Below are 22,687 nucleotides of genomic sequence, written 5' to 3'. Positions count from 1 at the left end.
GGTCAAGGTGTTTTAATAGACTCCCTGCTCAATTATGAGTTCTCAGCAGGATATGGCAGCCAGGAAAGCTAATGAGATCTTAGCCTGCTTTGAGAGAATCATAGTGTCCAAGGCATGGCAAGTAAAAGACTTGGTCAGACAACATCTGAAATCCTTTGTTTTAGTTCTGGGCATCACATTTTGGGAAACACGTCGATAAGCTGATAAATGTGGAGAAAAAGAAAGTGAAAACGGTCAGAAGCCTCAAATTTTTGTTCTCTGAGAATTGCTTAATGGAACTGTGAATTGTTGAGCTTAGGGGAAAGTGGGTGGAGTTAGGATACCTCCCTTGAAGTGTTTGAAAGGTTCTCCTAGGGGACAAATGAGTGAATGAAGAGTATTCTGTGTGCCAACTGTTTTATGGATGGGAGATACAAATAGAAAAAGGAGATAGCTCTGACCTCAAGGAAGTTGAACTTTTCATCCCAATGGGGATGGGATATTAGGACAAGGAGAAAAAAAAAAGATAAATGTAGGACAAAAATGACCAGGGGGTTCCAATGAGAGGAAGCATGGTCACAGGCAGCAGCACACTGATGAGTGGCTTAGTCGCTCCCAGGCTATGGAAGTTCATTTGGAAAGAAAAACCCTAACAGGCAGGAAAGGGTTAGGAAAAGGGAGGAGGAATTTCGAGTTCGGGACATGGAGCAGTGGAAGAAAATTCCTGAGGCCAATTTAGGCCTCCTGGTCTCTGAGGACTTTTCCAATTCTGAGATGCTGCCTAAATCCCTTATATTAAGGTAATTCATCAAAATTGGTGACATCAGAAGTTACTTCCTTGTTTATTTTTAGGAAATTCCTCTCTTCCTGACTTTGCCCATCACAGCTACAAACTCCACTCTGGCCTTATTGCCCTCCTCCCTCATTTATAACTGATTTATTATCATTCAAAAGGAGAGAGGGATAAATGAGGACAGAAGCTATCAGGAAAACCTCTTGAAAGATGAGTTGAAGTTGGATAATGATTTGGGAAAAGGAAGAATAGAAAGAGGGAATATAAGGTAAATGCTACCTCTCTCTCCATCTAGCCAGTTGGCTGATATTTTAGATAAAGTGCTAGGCCTACAGTCAGGAAAACCTGAGTTCAAATGTAGCCTCAGACATGTATTGGCTGTGTAATCCTGGGCAAGTCACTTAACCTCTGTCTGTTCGTGTTTACTCAGCTGTAAAATGGGGATAATAATAGCACCTGCCTACTAGAGTTGTGAAGATCATGTGAAATATTTGTAAAATGCTTAACATGGTGGCTGGCTCATAGTGGGTGTTTAATAAATACTTGTTTCTTTCCTTCTGCCCTTCTGTTAGAAGCAAAATTAATATCCAATATTCTAAGTATCATATTTAATTAATAATAACTAACATAAAAAAGCTAGAGTAAAACACCTTTCTCATCCACGCACACAGAAAAAGAGAGTGAGGGAGGAATTACAGAACTATATAAATAATAACATGTAAACAAAAACGGAAAAGAAATTTTGGAACAAGGAAAGAATTCTGGGAGATGGAGTCCAAGGGTTTAAGATTTTTTCTAAACTACACACTTCATTAAAGGTCCTTGCCCCATCATTAAAATTTTTATCCTCCAACCATTCTCAAGGGCAATTTGGAACTATGCCCAAAGGACTATATAAAACTATGCATACTTTTTGATCCTGTAATACCACTACTAGGTCTGTATCCCAAAGAGATTTTGTAAAAGGGTTGCGGGGAGACCTACTGGTACAAAAATATTGACAGCTACTCTTTTTGCAGTGGCATAGAAATGAACATTAAAGGGATGTCCATCCATTATGGAATGACTGAATAAAATTGTGGTATATGATGGAGATGGAATACTATTGTGCTATAAGAAATGATGAACAGGATGATTTCAGAAAGAACTGGAAAGAACTACATGAACTGATGCAGAGTGAAATAAGCAGAACCAGGAGAAACATTGTACACAGTAACAGCAATATTATACTACGATCAACTGTGAAAGACTTAGCTACTCTCAGCTACACAATGATCCAGAACAATTCTGAAGGACTTATGACAAAGAATGCTATTCACCTCCAGAGAAAGAACTATAAGAATCAAGATGCAGATCAAAGAAAACTATTTTTCATTTTAATTAATTTATTTTTTTATTTAGGGATTTTCATTTTATATGAGTGTTCTCTTACAATAATGATCATGTGAAAACATGTTTTGCGTGATAATACATGTATAACCCAGATCAAATTGCTTATCATCTCTGGGAGGTAGGGAATTTGGATCTTATTTCAAAAAATGTATGTGGAAAATTATTACATGTCATTGGAAAAAAAGATATCTAAAAAATTCTTATCCTTCACCTTATTCCCCAAACTACTGGAATCCTTGTCCTCAAATTTAGAATCTACAACCAATGATTTGAAGCTGCCATTACTAGTATGTTTTGCTAATTTGAAGGAACAGGGGCAGGGTACTTCTTTTTTAAGGACCTGACTACTATAGTAAGAGAAAACATATTCCTGACATTCTAAGTTGGAACTGTGACTAAATTTTTCAATAGAAATATCATAGTGATTACTGTCTTCAATATTATCAGCATGCTAGAAGTTGAATGGGATGACCTCTAAGGAACATTTCCAACACACTAAGATTTTGTGATTAACCTCGTCTGCAATAGTAATGAGCTATACAGCTTTGGCCCATTAATTAAAGATTAAAGGTCATATTATTGAAAAAAATAGAAGTCAGACTACATGCTTTTCATAGCTCCATCTAAGGGACAAATTCTTAAACAAGAAAATAGGAGACTACAAAGGATGATACATAATTTTAACTATATGCAATTGAAAAGCTTTTTTTGTGGAAAAAATTAACGTACCAAGATAAGAAGGGAATTAGTGAAGTGAAAGAAAAATATTTCTATCAAATTTCTCTGGTAAATATTCAAAACATCTAAACAGTTAACAGATACATGTATAAGGGAAAGGGTGGAAGGGCTTGATTTTCAAGATATCTAATAATTGGTAGGTACATGTATGTGTGTGTGCAGGCATACATACACACACAGAGATCCAACCGCCATTCTTCAGCAGATAAACTGTCAGAGGATATAGACAAACTTCTCAAAAAAAGAATTGCAACTATTAACTATTATTATTAATCTGAAAGGATGCTCTAGTCTAAGTCATCACTGATAGAGGAAATGAAAACCAAAATAACCCCAAGGATTTACTACAAGCCCAACAAAATTTACAGAGATGACAAATTATGGGAATAATGAATATTTAGGGTTTTGGAAATACAGGTAAACTAATGCATTGTTGGCAAAGTTGTAAATTGGCACAACCATCCTAGGAAATAATTTGAAGTAATTCAAAGAATGACTAAAATGTTCATATTCTTTGACTCAAAAATTCCACTTCTAGTCATATGCCCCAAGGTGGTTAATGACTAAAAATGATTGCCCCAAATACATTAAAATATAACTACACTTTTTGTAGTAGCAAAAAAACATGGAAACACAGTAGACCCAAATTGATTGGCTTGAACAGTGTGACAGGTGACTATAGTGAAATATTACCATGCTTTAAGAAACAATGATATTAATACAGAGAAACACAAAAAGACTCCTGTGAATTTATGTAAACTTAAGTAAGAAGAACTAGGAAATTTATCCACAATAACTACAAAATTTTAAGTTTAAAGGACAATAACAAAACAATCAAAACTAAATGCTTCAAAGTTATAATGACCAAGCCCTATTCTTATTCTAAGCTTTACCTCAAAGAAAAGATGAAAAAGATACAATATACTGCTTCTTTTCAGAAATGAGGCGGAATCATGGAATCATAGATTTCATGATGTGACACAGTTTCATTCTAAAGTTTCTCAGTTTCATATGTCAGCCTTTTTGGATATAGTGGTCAGTTTTACAGGGATGATTCTCTGAAAGGGAATGATAGGTATTATATGTTGGGAAATGTAGGTAATATAAAAACAAAAAAGTCCATAATATTTTATTCTTAAAATATTTTTATCTTTTAGAATTATATTTTTAAAAAAGCAAATAATAGAGAAGATGATCTCAAAGTTTTTTTCCAACTCTAAAATTTTTTGAATTCTCATAGATACACTCTTTGGGTTAAAAATAGGCCTTTGTGGTTTTGTCAGGACTTACAGATGTGAAGTTTTTTATAGGAAAACCCCTTCCGAGTTCTATACATCTGAATTTACTAACTTTGGGACACAACTGCTTCATGTGTTAGGGATGGTCTGTTGATAGTCTTGGATTTACTTTTCTCATTTAATGATTATACTTTATTTCCAGTTGAACGGGAAAATGTTCAGAAGAGAACCTTCACCCGATGGATCAATCTACACCTGGAAAAGGTAAGCCTATGACTATGCAAGGGAGTATTCTTTAGCGGCTAGAGTAGATCAGAGGACTCAGTAGGAAATTATTCTGAGATTTAAAAAAAAAGATCATCAATAAAACACTTTCAGAAAACAAAGCCACTTAGTTTTCAGGATATTGCACCATTTCTTTCTAAAAATTTCCATTAGCATAGCAGTGAGGAGGAAATAATTAGAAATATGACAGCTCAATACAATAATAGCATTAACCATTCATGTTTACCTAGTACTTTACTATTGCAGAGTGCTTTGCTATCCGTTAGATCTGATTTGATACTAAAAATAAGCCCATTTTTTCTGACTGTACTTGGAAGATGTTTTTTTTTTGGTTAAAAAATGATTGAGAGTATATATATTTTTAACATTCTATTTTTCCAGGTCTAAAATTCCAAAATTCTCACCACTGAGTCACTTGACTCTCCATTTTATGGTCTTCTTTTATATGACCAAGACTGGAAGTCAAAAGCCCAGAGGGTATGGAGTTGGAAGATGTCTTTCTAATGTTAGAATTTACAAGCCCCTATAGGTGTTCACCTTTTAATTATCAATTGATATCAATTAGTCAGCTTAACTTAATTAGTTCTTAGTAAAGAGTATTTCTTGAGGAGATTTTGGTAAGAACAGTTGGTGTAAAAAACTTTCCCCTGCAAATATGATACTCTACCAGTATGTACAGAATTCCAAGGTAAATAAACTCATCTTGAAGAGTTGGATCTTCTTTTGCTGAAGTTCTCAAAATGGTCCCCTTAGAAATGGTTTATCTTTTCTTTGGGGGTCCTTTTAGAACCTGGAATCCATCTTTCTACATCACGTCAGCTCCTGATTCTGGCATTGTTTCCTTTCCCAGGACAAAGATGCCGAGGGAAAGACCAAAGTGCCTCTAATTCCTTCAAATCTCCCAAGGGCCTCCTCTGACCAGTGTGAATGGGAGGAGCTTGAGGCCAGGGTTTTCTTCTCCCCCAATTGCTTCCTTCCACACTGACCAGGCAGGTGTTCAAATCCCTGACTTTCTACCTGGCCTGCTGTTTTATTCTAGGAGACATGATCAGTCTTTTGACCTAGTGTCTGGGAATCTTTCCTTTGTAGTATCATCTAACATAATCCAATTGTTTTCAAAGACTTCTAAATTAATCAAGGACTTTTCATAATAAGTCTAATCCTTTGATTCGTTGAATAAATAGTAGCATTTAGGCCCTGTTCATATTAATGCCACACCCCTGGTTTTTGATTCATTGGAGAGACTTGTTCTCACTTCAGATGATTAACTGTCTCAGTCTACACAAACACACACACATTCCTATACTCAAGAGAAATTATTTTTTGCCTTTATACATAATCAATGAATAGGTATTGATTTGCTCCACCTAAAGGTGGGGTTTTTAATGCTGTGAAATAGAAGCAGGCTGAGAATATCTTCATTTATTCCATACAACCCACAGGAAAGGACAAATCTGAGCATACGATATGTCCCTGTTACATGAACAGCAAGAAGAAAAAAAGATTCTGAAATTAATTAAAATTAAAGAAGACTGAAAAAATATTCTTAAAGGGTAGAACTCTGGACTGGCAATCTTGATTCACAAAGCTTACTTACTTTGGTCTGTGACATTTTTTGAGGAATCACTTAAGCCTGGATCTCATTTTCTCCATCTACAAAATAAGCTGAACCTTGCCACCTCTCTCTCTCATGGAGTTCTTTTAATATGAAGTTGAAAGAGCTGATCTAAATCTAAAGACAAAGATGGGAGAGTGAGGGGTCAGTACACAGTCTCTTTGTACTTCCATCCATTGCTGTGAGCTTTACCTTCTAGGGCCAAGCAAAACCAATCTAATTCCTTTTCTACCTAACAGCCCTTCAGATACTTAGAGAAGGATATCTTTTCTCCTCATGAATCTTCTCTCCTTTAATCTAAATATACCCAGTTCCTTCTATGGCATGCTCCTGAGGCCCTTCTCCAATTTATCATCGTCCTTCCAGAAATATGGTGTCCATAACTCAGTTCAGTAGCACCCGCAGGACAGAGTGTAGCTTATGAATATCACCAGCCTCTTTCTAGCTTCTGTGCCTATCTGAACAGAGCTTAAAGTCTTCCTAGTTTTGTTTTTTTGCTGTTGGGTCACACAGTTGACATATATTCAGTTTATAACCTACTAGAACTCCTAAAATCTTTTATTGATAAACTTATCTAGCTTATTCCTATATTATACACATGAAGTTGATCTTTTTGGGAACTTGAGTAAAGGACCTTACATTTATCCCAATTAAAGTCCATTATTATTTAATTTAGGTTGATACTCTAGTCTCTTAAGGTAAATTTTGGATCCTGATTCTATGTTCCCCCTTCTCAGTTTTATATCTTAATTAGTGTTGATGTGTACTATCTATGCCTTTAATTTTTTAATAAAATGCTAGGTAAGCAAAGACAAAAATGGAGTGCTGTGGATATGGGAATTGTCCTTCTTTAAACTATCTAGCTTCTACCCTCCCTACAGGTGTGAACTATTTCTTCCTGATATAGTAGCAAATCTAGTTTTAACTTTTTCTGTGGTGAACTATCCATCATTGCCCCACTTATGTCCATTACTTGCTCTACATCCTTCTTTAATACAGTAAGGCCTCGGCCTTCTTGGCCAGTACCTCCTCATAAAGAGATGTTGTGAAGATCAGCCCACAAATGCTGTTTTCTTTTGGCATTGTATTTGATATTTTTGAATGATTGAACATATCCGGTAATATACAACATACTAACTGGGTGATCTCCCCAGTCCTGTCTTTGCTATGAATTTTTTTAAAATCTTTTAATTATTTAAACTATTGAGTAACAATATAATTTCCTTATTATCTGCCTCTAAAGTCAGGAGCTTCCTCTCTTCCTCTCCCATGAGTTTCAGTGCCACAACATTACATTTTTCAATTTAATTTATATCCCATCTAGTCAATAATGATCAGTAAAAGTCTTTGTTTATCTTTCATTTCAAAGAGGACTAATGAAACCGTGGGGTGATGACTTGAGTTCATTCATTGGGCTATAGGAAGGCAGAGCTACACAAACTTATCAGCCTCACTCTCCCAGAGATATCAGAAGTCCCATGGCAAGACAAAAGTCAGGATGATTGATAATGGTTCAGAATGTGGTAGATGACCACATCTGACCAAACCATAAGCATTCTACCATTCCTTCTTCAACTGCCTTTATAACTGTTGGAACAAATTGTACTCATCTACCATTCTGCTTGGGGAAGTCTTTGCATGCTTGGCGTAGACATCCCCTTAACTCAGAGAGGTTTGATGCCTTTCAGTTATCCTCAGTCTGGTTTAGCCCATCTACTGAGATGTTTTTACCAGCATCTGGATGTTGCTCAAGAGACAGCTTCTTGGAGCCACAAGTGATAGACGAGTGAAAGGTGAATGCCAAAGGAGGAAGAGCAGCCCCAAAAAGGGCTTGGTGAGCCCTCACACCAGCATTGCTAGGCCTTCCAGAATATCATGTGTCCCAGTTTCCCAATATTGGCTAATTTCCAAAGGCCACTGTATTAACTGATCAAACTAGAAATCAATGATCCAAAACAATTGATATGTAATCATTATTAACATTATAACAAGTATCAGAAATGTAGGCATGCAATTTATCTTCAACAAACAGCAACCACATTGTGCATCTACTTGCAATAATATAATATAATTCTATTTGGCACTGTCAGTTTATATATCTTCACAAACAGTTATGATTTAAGGGTAAAGAATATTGAACATATGTTCAGTAAGAAAAAAGAAAACAAAACAACTTCAAAATAAATGATATCAGGTATACATTAATAATGCAGGAAATTCTATAGACAAAAGCTAAAAAATCAAAGAAAAAATATCTCCCAGAAAAATCTCTCCCTCTTGGCCTTTCTGTGCCTATCTGGCTATACATAGGCTTCTGAGGAAGGAGGTGAACCAACAAGAGAGAGAATACTCTTTCCCTCCAGCCCCCATCGTTGGAATGTGGGCACTGCCAGCCAAGATCAGCCACACCTCTCTCCTCCCACCAACTCCAGCTCTCTCGTCTCTGCCCTTGAACTCTACCCAGTCAGAAATCCCTTTCTGCTGGAGGAAGAAGGAAAGGAGTGGACAATACCATGTGTCCAGACAGATGAGACAACAAAAATATCACTTTCCTTCATCTTTTTTAACCTACAGAAAAGGAAAGAAAATCCCAGATTCAACTGAGAAATTTATTTAAAAAACGAACAACAAATCTAATAGATAAAATAGTATTCTCTTTCTCAATTTAACTCGGCACCAGTCAGCAGAAAGCTTGGCAATTTGGGGGATCAGGTTATTTCTGTATCTCCATAAGCAATAACAAATATTATTCCTCCCTGTTTATAAACAATGCAAAAAACAGATCAGTAGTTAGATTGATCGGATTTATTTAGTTGGCAAAAGGAATTCAAACTACTTAAACAAAAATTCAAAGAATAACTTTATCAAACATAAATTTTTGAATCCTATTTTACCCTAGTTGGTCAAAGAGAAGGAAGAAGGAAAGGGGAGATCATACTCCACAGTCTGGAGCTTTTCTCCTGAATCATGTGTCAGTAGCTACCCTCCCATTCTGTTTACCCAGAGCAGAGGCAGCTTCACCACCTGGCTCTGGCTGTTCCAGCAAAAAGCTTGGCAGCACAATCTCTAGTCTTCCTTTCCAGTTGCCATTTCATTATTTTGTTCATTTGAAACCCATGTCCGTGCTTCCCTTGCTGTCCCAGTATTCAGTTAAAAAACTATTGCAGTAGGAGTCTATCCCACTCCTCAAGCAGCCCCTCTTAGGACAAGAGGTGGAAAAAAAACAACCCTGCTTTCTATCCAGATCTACATCTTCCAGATACCCATACAACCAACTTCCAAATACTTGGTTCTGCCCATTACATATATGTGTATACATAATTATATATATATGGATTAGATTCATTTCAGAAGAAATCCAATCTGTAAGTGATTAGATTAATTTTAGTTTTCTGAAGGTCAGAGAAGTTCAGTGTTTCAGGGTCACGCAGGTGAGTAGCATTTTACTAAATAGTACATAGTAGGCACTTATTAAAAATTATTGATTGATTGACCCTGTTGTAATACAGCATAGTTAGTGTCAGAGGTGGGCCTTAAACCTAGTTTTAATCAGATTCCAGGTTGAGCTCTATCTACTTTCTCCTACTGCCTCTCACCAATTTACCAACCTTATTTTTGGGGTAGAGAAGTTGAAGGTAGTCTTAAATGATCTATTTTCAGAGTAGACAAGCTAATTTACCACTTTATTTTTCTGGGGGCTTTACCACTTTCTTTTTTAGATATTCATTAACCGTCTCTTTAATAGTACACTCCAATGTTCCTTTCTGTTAATATGTTAAGTTCATGACAAAAAAAATTTACAAAAATAAGAGTCACTCCCCAGTTGATAAATGATCAAAGGATATGAACAGATAGTTTTCAGAAGAAAAAAATCAAATTTGTGAATAGGCAAATGGAAAAAAAATGCTCTAAATCACTACTGGTTTTAATGCAAATTAAAACTCTGAGATATCACCTCACACCTATCAGATTGGCTCAGGTGATAGAAAAGGAAAATCATCTCCGGAGAGGATATGGAAAAATTGGAACATTAATGGAGTTGTGAACTAGTCCAACCATTCTGGAGAACAATTTGGAACTATGCCCAAAGGTCTATAAATCTGTGCATTCCTTTTGTCCCAACAATACCATTACTAGTACAGTATCCCAAAGAGAAAGGAAAAGAACTATTTGTACAAAAATATTGATAGCAGCTCTTTTTGTGGTGGTGGAGAATTGGAAATTGAGGAGAAGCTCATCAATTAAAGAATGGCTAAGCAAATTGAGGCATATGATTTTGATGGATTGTTATTGTGCTATAAGAAATGATGAACAAGATGGTTTCAGAAAAATCTGGGAAGACTTACATGAACGTATGCAAAGTGAAGTGAGCAAAACCAGAGCATGTATACAAAACAGCCATATTGTAAGGATCATCAACTGTGAAAAGCTTAGCTACTAATCAGGACAAGGATCCAAGACAATTCCAAAGGACCCATGATAAAATGCTTATCCACCTTAGTGAGAATTGATGAATTCTGAATGCAGATAGCATACTTTATTTTTATTGCCTAATTTTGTTTGTGTTTTCTTTTGCAGCATAGATAAAATGGAAACATGTAAAATTGAAATCAAAATGTTTACTTTCTCAAGTTGGAGAGAGGCAAGAAGGAGGAAGGAATTTGGAACTCGGTTTTTTAAATTGATTGTTAAAATGTTTTTATATGTAACTGGAAAATATTTAACAAAATAAATAGAAATAATTAAGAAACATTAAAAAAGAAAAGTTTTTTAAAATATAGAAATATATGACTTAAAACATCACACATCCATTCTTCTATGAATGTCAATTCATTATTAGTGGTCCTTCCAACATAAAGTGAGAGGGGGCAGGAATTTAGGAGTGGAAAGAAAACAGCTTTTCACAGCTAAAATCTTGAAACGCTTACTTCAGGACCTGATAAAAGGTCAGAGTGTTTAGAAAATCCTACCTGGTAGAGTTATGTATATACATATATATATATTTTAATGAAAATATAAAATATATTTTTAATTATTACATTAACTATTTCCCAATAACAAGTAAAAATTGCAATTATTTAAAAATTTTTGACTTCCAAATTCTCTTCCACAGTCTCACTTCATGCAGCTCCTTGAGAAGGCAAGAAATTTGTTAAAAGTCTTGCAAAACATATTTCCCGTATTAGTCATGTAGGAAAAGGAAACAGATAACAGACATCTTCCCTCTCCCTCCATAAAAAAGGAAATTGAAAAACTATGCTTCAATCTGCATCCCAAGTTCATCAGTTTTTCTCTGGAGGTGGATAAACTTTCATCATGGGTTCTTTGCATTTGGCTCAGATCATTGTCTTGATCTAAGTAGCTAAATCTTTCACAGTTGAACATTGTTACATTATTACTGCCACGGCGTACAGTATTCTAATTCTGCTTACTTATCCTTGCATGAGTTCATACATGCCTTACCAAGTTTCTCAGAAACCATCATGTTCATCATTTATTTCATCACACAGTAGTATTCCATCACAATCATATACCTGGTAGAGTTTTGCCAAGAGTGTTCTGATCCCCACCTTGTTTTCCATCCACCTTTCAAACTTGTAAGGGAACATAAATATTCCTCAAAAATAAAATAAAATAAAATAAATTGTTGTATTTTCATCCATGTTGAATTCAGGGGTCATTTTTGGGAGGAGAAGAATTCATGTTGCTTCTTGCTTGTTTGGGACTTAACTGTTGTTTGGAATCTATCAGAAATATTAACTTGAGGGTCTGGATTCTGAAGAAATGCTTCATTTAGGAAAAAAAAAGTTAGATCATGAAAAAGACTACAAGGGTGTTAATTCTGTTATACCATTCACATGAAATCTAAAATGCATTGCAAATTCAAAAAAAAGTTTTATATAGATTAGTTACAGTTTTCTCTTGCCACTCGGAAGGTTATGGACCCTGCCAGTTGAACTCAGGTCATGTTGAATTCAAAAGATGGTTGGACTGGAGTCATCACTAAAAAACAATTCTCGTGTATATAACTTTTCAAGGTTTACTAAACACTTTCTTCACAATAACCCCACAAGGTAATGAGTATACAAGTATTATTATGCCCAATTTGCTTATCAGAAAACGAAATCTCACAGAAGTAAAGGGACTTACCTATGATCACAGCCAACAAGTATCAAAACCAAGAAACAGATCCCACACCTTTGGGTTCCAAGTCCTACTTTCTTTTCCATTATACTGTTTATTTATTGGGAAGTATTTTGGGGCAACTATGAGGTGTTCTATCTTATCTTCCACTTTGTATCTGCTACTTTGCTTGGTTTCAACTCCAGAGGAGAAAGTACTTCCAAGCCAGGTATCCCTGGTGGTCCCCCTCTATTTTCTGCCTCATTTTGTGGGTTGTCTCTCTCCCACAATTGTAAATTCTTTAAGGACAGGGACTGTCTTTCTTTCTGTTTATTGCCCACCCAGTACTTAGGAAAATAGTACCTGGAAAATAGTGCTTAATAAATGTGGATTGTGTTGGACTAAAAGGAATGATAGTTCTTTGACTGTGTAAAAGGGATTTGTGCTTAGTGTAGGGCCCTCTGCAGTTTCTTCTAAATATGAGATTCCATGATTCTGTGTCTTGACCTCCTGATGCCATTTTGGTTGGCATGGTATATATCAAAGAAGTAAAAGCTTTTGAAGAAAGAATTTTGATTTTATATTCAGAATACTCCATTATTTCTGTCAAACCAGAAATATTTTCTTTGCACTGGGGCATGAAATTAGGAAATATTCTGAATGACTAGAGAACACATAGCTTATATCTACCTATCAAAATGTCTGATTACCGTTTTTCAAACAGCAATAATATGATTAGTCTCAAAAGTGAGGAAGGGGAACTTAAGGAACAAATGGGTCTTGACCTTTTTGGTGGGAGATAATCCCTTAGTTTAGACTAGTTACTGAGAACTGAAGAGACTAGTTTATATGTTTATAGACATATACGTTTTTCTTGATAAAAATGATTATCTTAAGAGGAATTTCTAATCTACTGGGGTTGTCATAATTATCTTCTTGCCAAAAATAGTTGAAACAATGGGGCAGCTGGGTAGCTCAGTGGATTGAGAGCCAGGCCTAGAGACGGGAGGTCCTAGGTTCAAATCCGGCCTCAGACACTTCCCAGCTGTGTGACCCTGGGCAAGTCACTTGACCCCCCTTACCAATCTTCCACCTATAAAGTCAATACACAGAAGTTAAGGGTTTAAAATAAAAAAAAAAACACTTAAAAAAATAGTTGGAACAAGTTGAAGGAATAAAAAAATGACTTAATTTTAAAACAATGGGACTTTCCCCATCTTCTTTTAATCCTTGGCACATCTATGATTTGAGGATGATGAAAAGAGTGTGTTCTTATATCTCTAAAGTGCCCTATATCAGGCCATTTATTTTCTAACCATAATCCCCAGCCATTCCTCCCTTCCCACATGTGCATAAACATAAAGTACATTCAGCTTTTCTCTATATATTGTGGTCACCACCCCATACCAGACTATCACAATATATCATGGATATCCTCATGATGCAAAAAAATATTCCTTTAAAGTAGATTTAGAGTAACCTTGGGAGCCTAAATTTACATAGTGCTTCATGATGGATAAAGAATCCTTTCCCATCCATTATTTCATTTGATTCTCACAACTACCCCATTAAGGAAATAGGGCAGTAATTGCCTCATTTTAAAGATGAGAAATGGAGGCATAAAGAGATGAAATAACTATTTACTTAGATAATAAACAGTGGAAAAAGGAAGAAAACTGACTCCATGATGAATATTCTTTCTCCTACATTTTGCCACCTCTCTCTTTAATTCCAGCCTGGACTTAGAAATACCTCCAATTTAACAGATAATTAACCATTTCATATTATTGAACATGGTTGTGGAATTTCCCCAGGCCTCAGTTTTCTCATGTATAAAATGGAGGAATTAAAGTATGTTTAAGGGTCTTTCTGGCATTACCATTCTAGGAATTTGTTGAAGAGAAGAGGAAGGGTTATAATATTAAAGAAGCTTATCTCTCCTCTTTAAAAGAAATGTGGATGTAATAGTTTGAGAATGTCAATTAATTACATGGTGCTTGGACAGTAAAGGTTTCTTTCCATCCTCTGTGTTCACAGTGTAACCCTCCTCTGGAAGTGAAAGATTTATTCATTGATATACAAGATGGAAAGATCCTGATGGCATTGTTAGAAGTCCTGTCAGGACAAAGTCTGGTATGTATATCATGCAGGTGGGGGTGGGGGCTGAAAACACACCCCAAACTTACTAGGTGTGTACCCTTGAACACATCACTTATCTTCTCTGGTCTTTAGCTGCCTTATCCATAAAATGGTTTACTTAAAACACTACTGAACTCTGAGGCCTATTGTGAAGAAAGCACTTTGTTAACTGATGTGCCATATAAATGCAACAGGATTATTAAATGATATAGCTGATATTTGCATCCTTGATATTATGCATACACATATGTGTGTTTCTTTTGAACATAGGTCTTATAATCTCAATGTAGTCTTTTCATTGATCATTAAATCTAATTCATAGTAATAGCACATTTATGCAGGAAAAGTTATGAAGGCTTAAAACTGCACTGGAAGTTCTGGTATATCCTGTATAATAACTTATGTTTCAAAAATCATTTTCATCAAAAAACTTTGAGAAATAGGTAAAATAGATTTTGTCCCCATTTTAAAGTTGAGTAACCTGAGTCTTATTTCAAAGGACTTTCCCAAGAAGGAGGAATACAAGTACTGTCAAGTCAAAACTAGGCCCAGATCTTCTGTCACTAAGTCTAGAATGCTTCCCACTACAACATGCAACTTTTTCATTAGATGTTTTAATATCTTCCAATTAAGTAATCTTGTGGTTTTTTTGTTACTGTTTTTTAAGGCAATGGGGGTTAAGTGACTTGCCAGTGGTCACACAGCTAGGTGTAATCTTTTTAAGAAGACTTATTTTATACAAAATATGTGGCTAATAATTCTTGTTTCTGTTATCATTAAATTTTGGTACTCACTAATGCCTACCTTGAAGAACTGATATTGGAGCTGCTAGGTAGTATAGTGGATAGCACCAGGTCTGGAGTTGGGAGGGCCTGGGTTCAAATCAGGTCTTAGACATTTTCTAGCTCTATGACCCTGGGCAAGTCACTTAACTCCAACTGCCCAGTCCTTGTTACTCTTCTGTCTTACAGTTGCTACTAAGACAGAAGGTAAAGGTTTTTTTAAAAAAAGGAACAAATGTTCATATAGACCAAAAGAGAGGTTTAAGAATCAAAATAAGATCATATCTGGATTTCACCTGTGAAATATTAGTATTAACTTACTGGCAGATTGTGACTTTATATATAAGATATATATATAGTATATGAAACCTCTAAATTTTCAATAACTACTTAGAAGACTTTGAGTGAATCATCTATATTTCTTCCTTAGATATAAAATGAGGAGGTTTGACTAGATAAGCTCTCTTGCATCTCTAAAATAATGTGTTTCAATCACATGCCCCACAGATATGTAGGATGTTAATCAGAGTAAAAATTATTCTTAGCTGGAGGGCTGTTCAAATACGAGCTTCCCACTGGCCATGGTTGAAGGACCTTTGATTTAGAACAATGAAGTACCTTGCCTTGGACCCCACAGTGCCATCTTGTTTGGAGAGTCAGGATTTGAACACAAGTCTTTTGATTCAAAGATTTTTCCATTATAATATTGTACTGGCTTCAAAGACACAAGGTAGCTATTATGGAGATTTTAAATCATACAAGATATCTATAGTACTGTTCTCTATCTCACTGAATCTATGTGCATCCAGCATTAAATACATTTTTACTCCTCTTCCCAACTCCATTACAATCAGGGCAAACTGTTCAAAATCTGATTAAAGCTAACAACTGAGAACTTAAACTTGGAATCAGCAGCCCATTCTTAGTTCTAATATAGAGCTTTCCCTAAATGTTGGAACTCCCTAATGCCTACCTTGAAGAACTGATGCTGGGGCCCTACCCTACTTTTATTTCCACATTAGTAAACGGAAAACCCTTCCTTCCTCCATTCTAACAGACCTAAATAAAAAATGAGTAAAATTAGACCTTGCAAGGACTTCAGAGGGTGCCATCTTGAATCATCCTTTGGTAAGAGGAGAGGGATGTTTAATATTGACATCATTTAGTAAGCACATTCTCTGTGCCAGCCACTGTTCTAGGTGCAAGGGATACAAAGACAAGAGCTAAATACTTTCTGCCCTCAAAGAGTTTACATTCTAATGGAGAATAAAATATGTACTTCTATAGGTACATACAAAACAAGGTAACCATGGAGGGAGAAGGCACAACCAGCTGGGGTGTCAGAGTCAGGAAAGGAATCAGGGAAATCCTCATGAAACATGTGCTACTTGTACTAAAACTTGAAGGAAATCTGGGATTCCAGGAGAAAAAAAATGATAAATAACATTCCACTCATGGAGGGCACTCACTACAAAGGATCTAGAACAAGAGATGATGTGTTGTGTGTGAGGGATGGCAAGAAGGCCAGGATAGTTAGACCAAAGAGTCCATGGAGGGCAGTAATATTTAATAAGGCTAGAAAGGAGGATGCAGTCAAATTATTGTAAAGAGCTTTAAGTGCCACACTGAGGAGGTCGATTCCAGAGATTATAAAGAGCCCCCAAAGTTTATTCAGAAGTCACTGGTGTGGTCAGAACTGTACTTTAGAAGAAGTATTCTTGACAGCTATTTAGAGATGGATTTGGAATGGGTAGAGGAGAGATATAGATCAAATGAAGAAGCTTTTGCAATAGTCTTGGCAAGAGGCAGCAAGGGCCCAGATTAGTACGATGGTTGTGTAGGGAGAGAGAAGGGGACAGATGCAAGAGATCTTGTGTAAATGGAAGTAACTAGATTTGGCAACTGATTGGATATGTAGGGTGAGAAAGACTGAGATGAGAATAGTGCCAAGTTCATGATCCTTAGCAGCTGGAAGGATGGTGGTGTCCTTGGCAGAGAAAAAGTTATTTAAAAAAAGAGTGGATTTAGAGAAAATTATAATGAGTTCTGTTTTGGAAGTGTTAAGAGACCCCAGTTTGAAATGTTCAATAGGTTCTTGCCAATACAGAACAAGAGCTCAAGAGAACCACTAGGGCTAGATGTAATTATCTGGGAGTCATTTACAAAGAGATGATGTCTGAGACCATAGAAGCTGATGAGGCTGCCAAGGGATAAGGACAAAACCTCAAGTTACACCCATAATTAGCACACATTACATGGATAATCATTTAGCAAAGAAGAAAGAGAAGAAACAGCCTGGCATGTAGGAAAAGAACCAAGAGAGCGATGTCAGAAAAAACCCAGAGGCAAAATATCCAAGAGGGAGAGTAGTCTACAATGTCAGATGCTGCCAAGAAGTCAAGGAGGATGAGGCTTGAGAAGTCTTTAGAATTGTCATTTAAAAGGTCTCTGGTGGCTTTGTAGAGAGTAGTTTCAGATTTCTGAAGGTTTGGAAGAGTGACAGGAGAGACTTTGGAGGCAATAAATACAATTAATCTAGAGAACTTTCTCATAGTGTTTGGCTGAAAATGTAAGAAGAGATATAGGAATATAGCAGAAATGGTAAGAGTTGGGATTTTTTTCCCCCCAGAATCAAAGTTACTTGGGCATTTTTAGGCAAAAGAGAAAGAACAAATAGATAGGGAGAGATTGAAGATTAGATATCAGGAATAATGGTGGTAACAATCTGCTGAAGAAGATAGGAGGATGTAGGCTCAAATAAAATAGAGGGGTTGATTGGTCTTGGCAAGAAGAATGGCCCCTTTCTCATCAGAGAAGGAAAGACATAGTAGGGAAACACATTATACCCCTACCAAATGGAAATCCTATTGCAAAAACTATTTGTTACCATAGCTATTCTCAATGGATTATAAGAACTAGAAATGGAAGGGACCTTAGAGATCAAATAATCCTACCCCTTTATTTTATACATGAGGAAATTGAAGCCCAGAAAAGTTAAGTGACTACCCAAGATCACACAGAGTGTCAGGAGTAAAATTTGAACCTAGGATCTCTAGTTCTAGAGCCTATGTTCTCTTTCTCTTGTAACCTACTGCCTCGTGTAAAAGAGCTACTTTGCTTCTTTTAGCACTATCCAAATAGCGCTCCAGGAGATGACATATTCTGGGAGAAGGGGCTCTGTCAATTGCCTAAATAACATTTTCATTGTGATCTGGGTCTGTGTCTCCATAATTTGGTTATTAATTAGAGAACAGCATTGTAGACCCTAGAACTGGACTTTAGTAGAATTATTCTTGACAACTATTTAGAGATGGATTTGGAATGGGTAGAGGATAGATATAGACCAATATAGTGTAGGTCCAATTCTACACCCTCATTTGTACAGAAGAGAAGGGAGGTCACTACACTCTTCAGTTCGCAAATCCAGAGCTTACACCACATTTTACCGTTCAGCTTTTAATGTGAATTTTACCACTAGTGAAATCGCCAGCATAGTAGTATAGTTGATAGATTGCAAGAAGACCTGGGTTGGAATGTTGCCTCAAATACTTACTAGCTGTGTGAACCTGGGCAAAGTTGTCTAACATCTTAACTTCCATTTCTTCATCTATAAATTGAGTTTTTTAAAGCACCTCCCTTACCAGTTGGTTTTGAGGGTCAAGTGAGATAATATATGTAAAACTCTTCAAAAACATTTAATTGAGACCTAAATGAAACTGATTCTGTTGTGAATCCAGACATGATCTATTGTGGTATGACAAGAAGAAATTTCTTTCAGTGAGATCATTGTCAGCAACAAAATCACCACACACAAGAAGTCCTTGTTATGGAAGATGTGAAAAGGAAAAAGATAGCGGGACTCTATGTCACAGCCATTCCGGGCTCCAGCCTGACCCACTGGCACCAACCATTAAGTGTCTATGTTATGTCCAAAACTATATGGAGTGTTTTGGGAGACAAAAAAAACCCCACAAAAAACAAGCTTTAGTTTCTACATCTGAAAAATAAGGGACAAGGCTAGAGCTGGCTGACTCCAGGGGTCCCTTCCAGCTTTTGCACTCTGTGATATGGGCCACTTCCAATTTTTGACATGCAAAGTTTTTGGATTCTCAGTTCCCTCCAGCCCTAATATTCTGAGAATCTATGATTCTCAAGTCCTTCTCAGCTCTAACATTCTAGATTCTGTCCTGCCCTGGATAAATGCAAGATTTGATCTACTTAACTAGGTTTCCCTAGTTGCCACAGATTCTTTAAATATATAACTATTTAATCCCTGAAATGCCAGCCTGCTAGAAAAGAGACCATGAAGATGGTGTTTAAGTAGTATATATCCTTGGTTTCCATGGGCTTATTTTCTTAAGGAAATTTGAATTCCATTTTTGGCCCTCTTCTGTAGTTGCTTCCAATATGTGAAATTAACATTTCCAGATATCAATCAGCTTCTACCAGCACATTTTGTCCCTCCTTACATAGCACTATACAGATTTCTTGGCTCAAAAGCAGAAATTTCCATCGGCATCAGGAAATAACTTGTCTGATGATTTAGAAACTGCCTGGTGAAGCATACAACTCTGACATAAGGCAATCAGTACAAGGAATAAAAAATCTTATAGATGGTTCTCAGCAGATGAAAAGAGATATTAAAAAACCAGAAGCAATGGGGGCTAAAAATTCACAACCAATTTTTTCCTTAATTCATTTTTCCTCATTTCTAATCAACTAAACAGACCTCCAATTATTCATTATTACTCCGATTTTTTACCTCAAATACTGATACCACTTTATTCTGGAGCACAAATACAGTATTCTCTTTTGCATGGTGTAGTGGAAAGAATTCTGGCCTGGAAGTGAAAACTCCTGGGCTGGGTTTTATACTTGGCTTTGTCACTAACTCCCTTTGGGCAAATTACTTAATCTCTAGGAGTTTAGTTTCCTTGCCTGTAAAATGTGGATGTGAGATTAAATAATCTTGGTAGTTTCATCTAGTTCTAATTGTCTATAATTATTTATAATTCAGATCAGAACATGTGAGCCCCAAATCTTCACTTTAAACCAAAGTGAAACAAAATTTTTAAAGTTTCACCACTTTAAATAAACTATGTTTTGTTTTATAGCTGCATGAATATAAATCCTCATCCCATCGTATTTTTCGGTTGAACAACATAGCAAAAGCACTTAAGTTTTTGGAGGATAGCAATGTAAGTATTTGTTGTGTGTGGTGTCAATCTCTGTTTATACAATTTCAAAAGGAAGGAAATGTATTTTGCAGCTTTTGTATAACTCTAAAAGGAGGGTGTAACAGGAGTCTGCTGTAATAACTATGCTTCAGGCTTTGAATGCTTGAAAGTCAATTAAAATCAATAGCAGAATCTTGTTGGTCTGGAGCATATTTCTTGAACTTTCCACATACATTCAAATAATCTTTTTTTCCCCTTCGTTGTCAAATCTCTTCAAATTACTTGCCATTTATAATTGTCATCAAGCTTAATGTTCCATTTTTTAATGCAAAATATTATCCCAATGACAGATTGGCTGGTTTCCAAAGAACAATCTAATTAAATACCAAAAGACTCATCACGATTAGGCTGACAACTAGCTTATGAATTTTTTGGCAATAACAAACTATGATAGAAAAAATGAATATAAATAACTACTATGTGGTTCCCTTATCCTTCTGCAGTGATTGTGGCAGTTATGGAAATAGAGGCAACAATGACAAAACCTCATGCTTTGTGGCAACAAAGAACTAGAAACAAAGTTTGTACCCATCAGTTGGGAAATGGCTAAACAAGTGAAATATGGGATATTATAGTACAGTAATAAATTATTAACATGAAAAATTAGAAAAATCCAACAACATTTTTATGAACTGATATTGAATGAAGTAAATAAAGCCCAGGAGAACAATTTATACATTGGCCACAATAATGTAACAGAAAACAATACTAAAGGACAGTAGAACTCTGATCAATACATTGACCAATTGGAACCTTAGAATGTTGGTAGAACCTGCCTTCTTCCTTTCTGCAGAGATGAAAGCCTTAAATATGGAATGAAACATGTGTTGTCAGACATAACCAGTGGATTGGATTATTTTCTGATCCTGGATTTTGTTATAAAGATGGAGGAGGGGCAAGGGGAAATCATCACAAAATGACAGTAATTTTAAAAAAGAACTTTAATAAAAATTACTTTTTAAAAATATTTATGATCGATAGATGTGAGACACTTCTTCATCCTGAGTCAATTTCACAAAATCTATTTTGCCATCATGTCCTTTTTATCATTATCTTTCAGACTTTCACATTGAAGTCACCAAAATATTAAAATGTGTTTAAGTTCTTTGTAGAATTGTTCTGCTTCCTTGTTCTCTGCAGTAAATATTGGTGTATAAATAGCAATTTATTATTATTATTATTACTATTAAATAGCTTAGTCTCTATCTGGAAATAAACAGAGGAGAGAGGTCCAAGGACAGATCAGATGAAATCAAAGCAACCAAATACTGGGGAGCTGGACGTGGTGCCCAGTGGAGCTTTGAGGGTGCTCAGTTGAGCTGGAAGAAGCACATTCAATGGAATATGAATAAAAAATATTTATATGGTGCTTTAACATTTGTAAAAGATTTCCCCCATATTATTATATTTGGTACTTACATTAATCATCTTTTTTTTTTCTAAACCCTTACCTTCCATCTTAGAATCAATACTGTGTATTGGTTCCAAGGCAGAAGAGTGGCTAGGCAATGGGGTTTAAGTGACATACCCAAGGTCACACAGCTACACAGCTAGGAAGTGTCTGAGACCAGATTTGAACTTAGGACCTTCCATCTCTAGGCCTGTCTCTCAATCCACTGAGCCACCCAGCTGCCCCTTATGATCCTCCTCTTGCCTCATAAGGGGTATTCTAAGAACTAAATAGAATAACAAATATTAAATATAAAAAACTGTCAAGCATAGTTAGCCTTCACATAATTGCAATAGATTCTTACCAAATTATATAATTTTTTTGGATCATTTGTAATTTCTGGATTAGCCTTCACTTTGTCACCTCTATATGAGTTCTTTATACCTAGAAAACCTGATTCATTTAACCACAGTTTTGCGTATAATCCAGTTCAGTAAACATTTCAGTATCTTCAACCTGCAAATTTAGTAAGATTTCCAAAGGGAAGGAATCTCCCACTTTTATATTTATTTCTTCAGTGTTCTGTGCCTTTTACATAACAGATATTTAGTAAATACTTTTCAACTGACTTGTTCCCCCTCTATAAGCTCCAATTGCCTCTTCAGGAAATTGGGAATGATCATAATAATATTTGTACTTGTGATTTCCCAGAATGATTGGGAGGAATGTGCTTAGTAAATGTAAGATGGGAGGTATGGTATGGCACTGGGAAAAGAAATGTAGTTAGAGGAGTCTTCTCAGAAGACTGACTTAAAGGCAACTCTGTTAACTCCCACCTTTGTGACTTTGGCTCTGTTGGCCTGTTTTCTTGTCTATAAAATGAGGTCTGACGGTTCTAAATATATAATCCTATGAAAAACTTTTTGGGTACATCATAGCGGAGATTCATTTCTTCCTTCCTTCCTTTCTTTCTTCC

At 36.0% G+C, this 22,687-nt stretch overlaps 1 protein-coding gene across 2 annotated transcripts in view; it reads left to right on the top strand.

Annotated features, from left to right (window-relative positions):
• The window catches only part of CLMN (calmin), a 185,561-nt gene that overhangs the window by 117,460 nt on the left and 45,414 nt on the right, over positions 1–22,687 (top strand). For both annotated transcript variants that reach the window (XM_044664581.1, XM_044664582.1), the window contains exons 2-4: positions 4,343–4,404; positions 14,201–14,296; positions 20,199–20,282. In XM_044664581.1, the coding sequence (XP_044520516.1) occupies positions 4,343–4,404; positions 14,201–14,296; positions 20,199–20,282 (242 nt within the window). The remainder of the gene's footprint in view (positions 1–4,342; positions 4,405–14,200; positions 14,297–20,198; positions 20,283–22,687) is intronic.

Source organism: Gracilinanus agilis, chromosome 2 (genome assembly GCF_016433145.1).
Source record: "Gracilinanus agilis isolate LMUSP501 chromosome 2, AgileGrace, whole genome shotgun sequence".
Taxonomy (NCBI): Eukaryota; Metazoa; Chordata; class Mammalia; order Didelphimorphia; family Didelphidae; genus Gracilinanus; species Gracilinanus agilis.
This window is presented reverse-complemented; position numbering and strand designations above follow the sequence as displayed.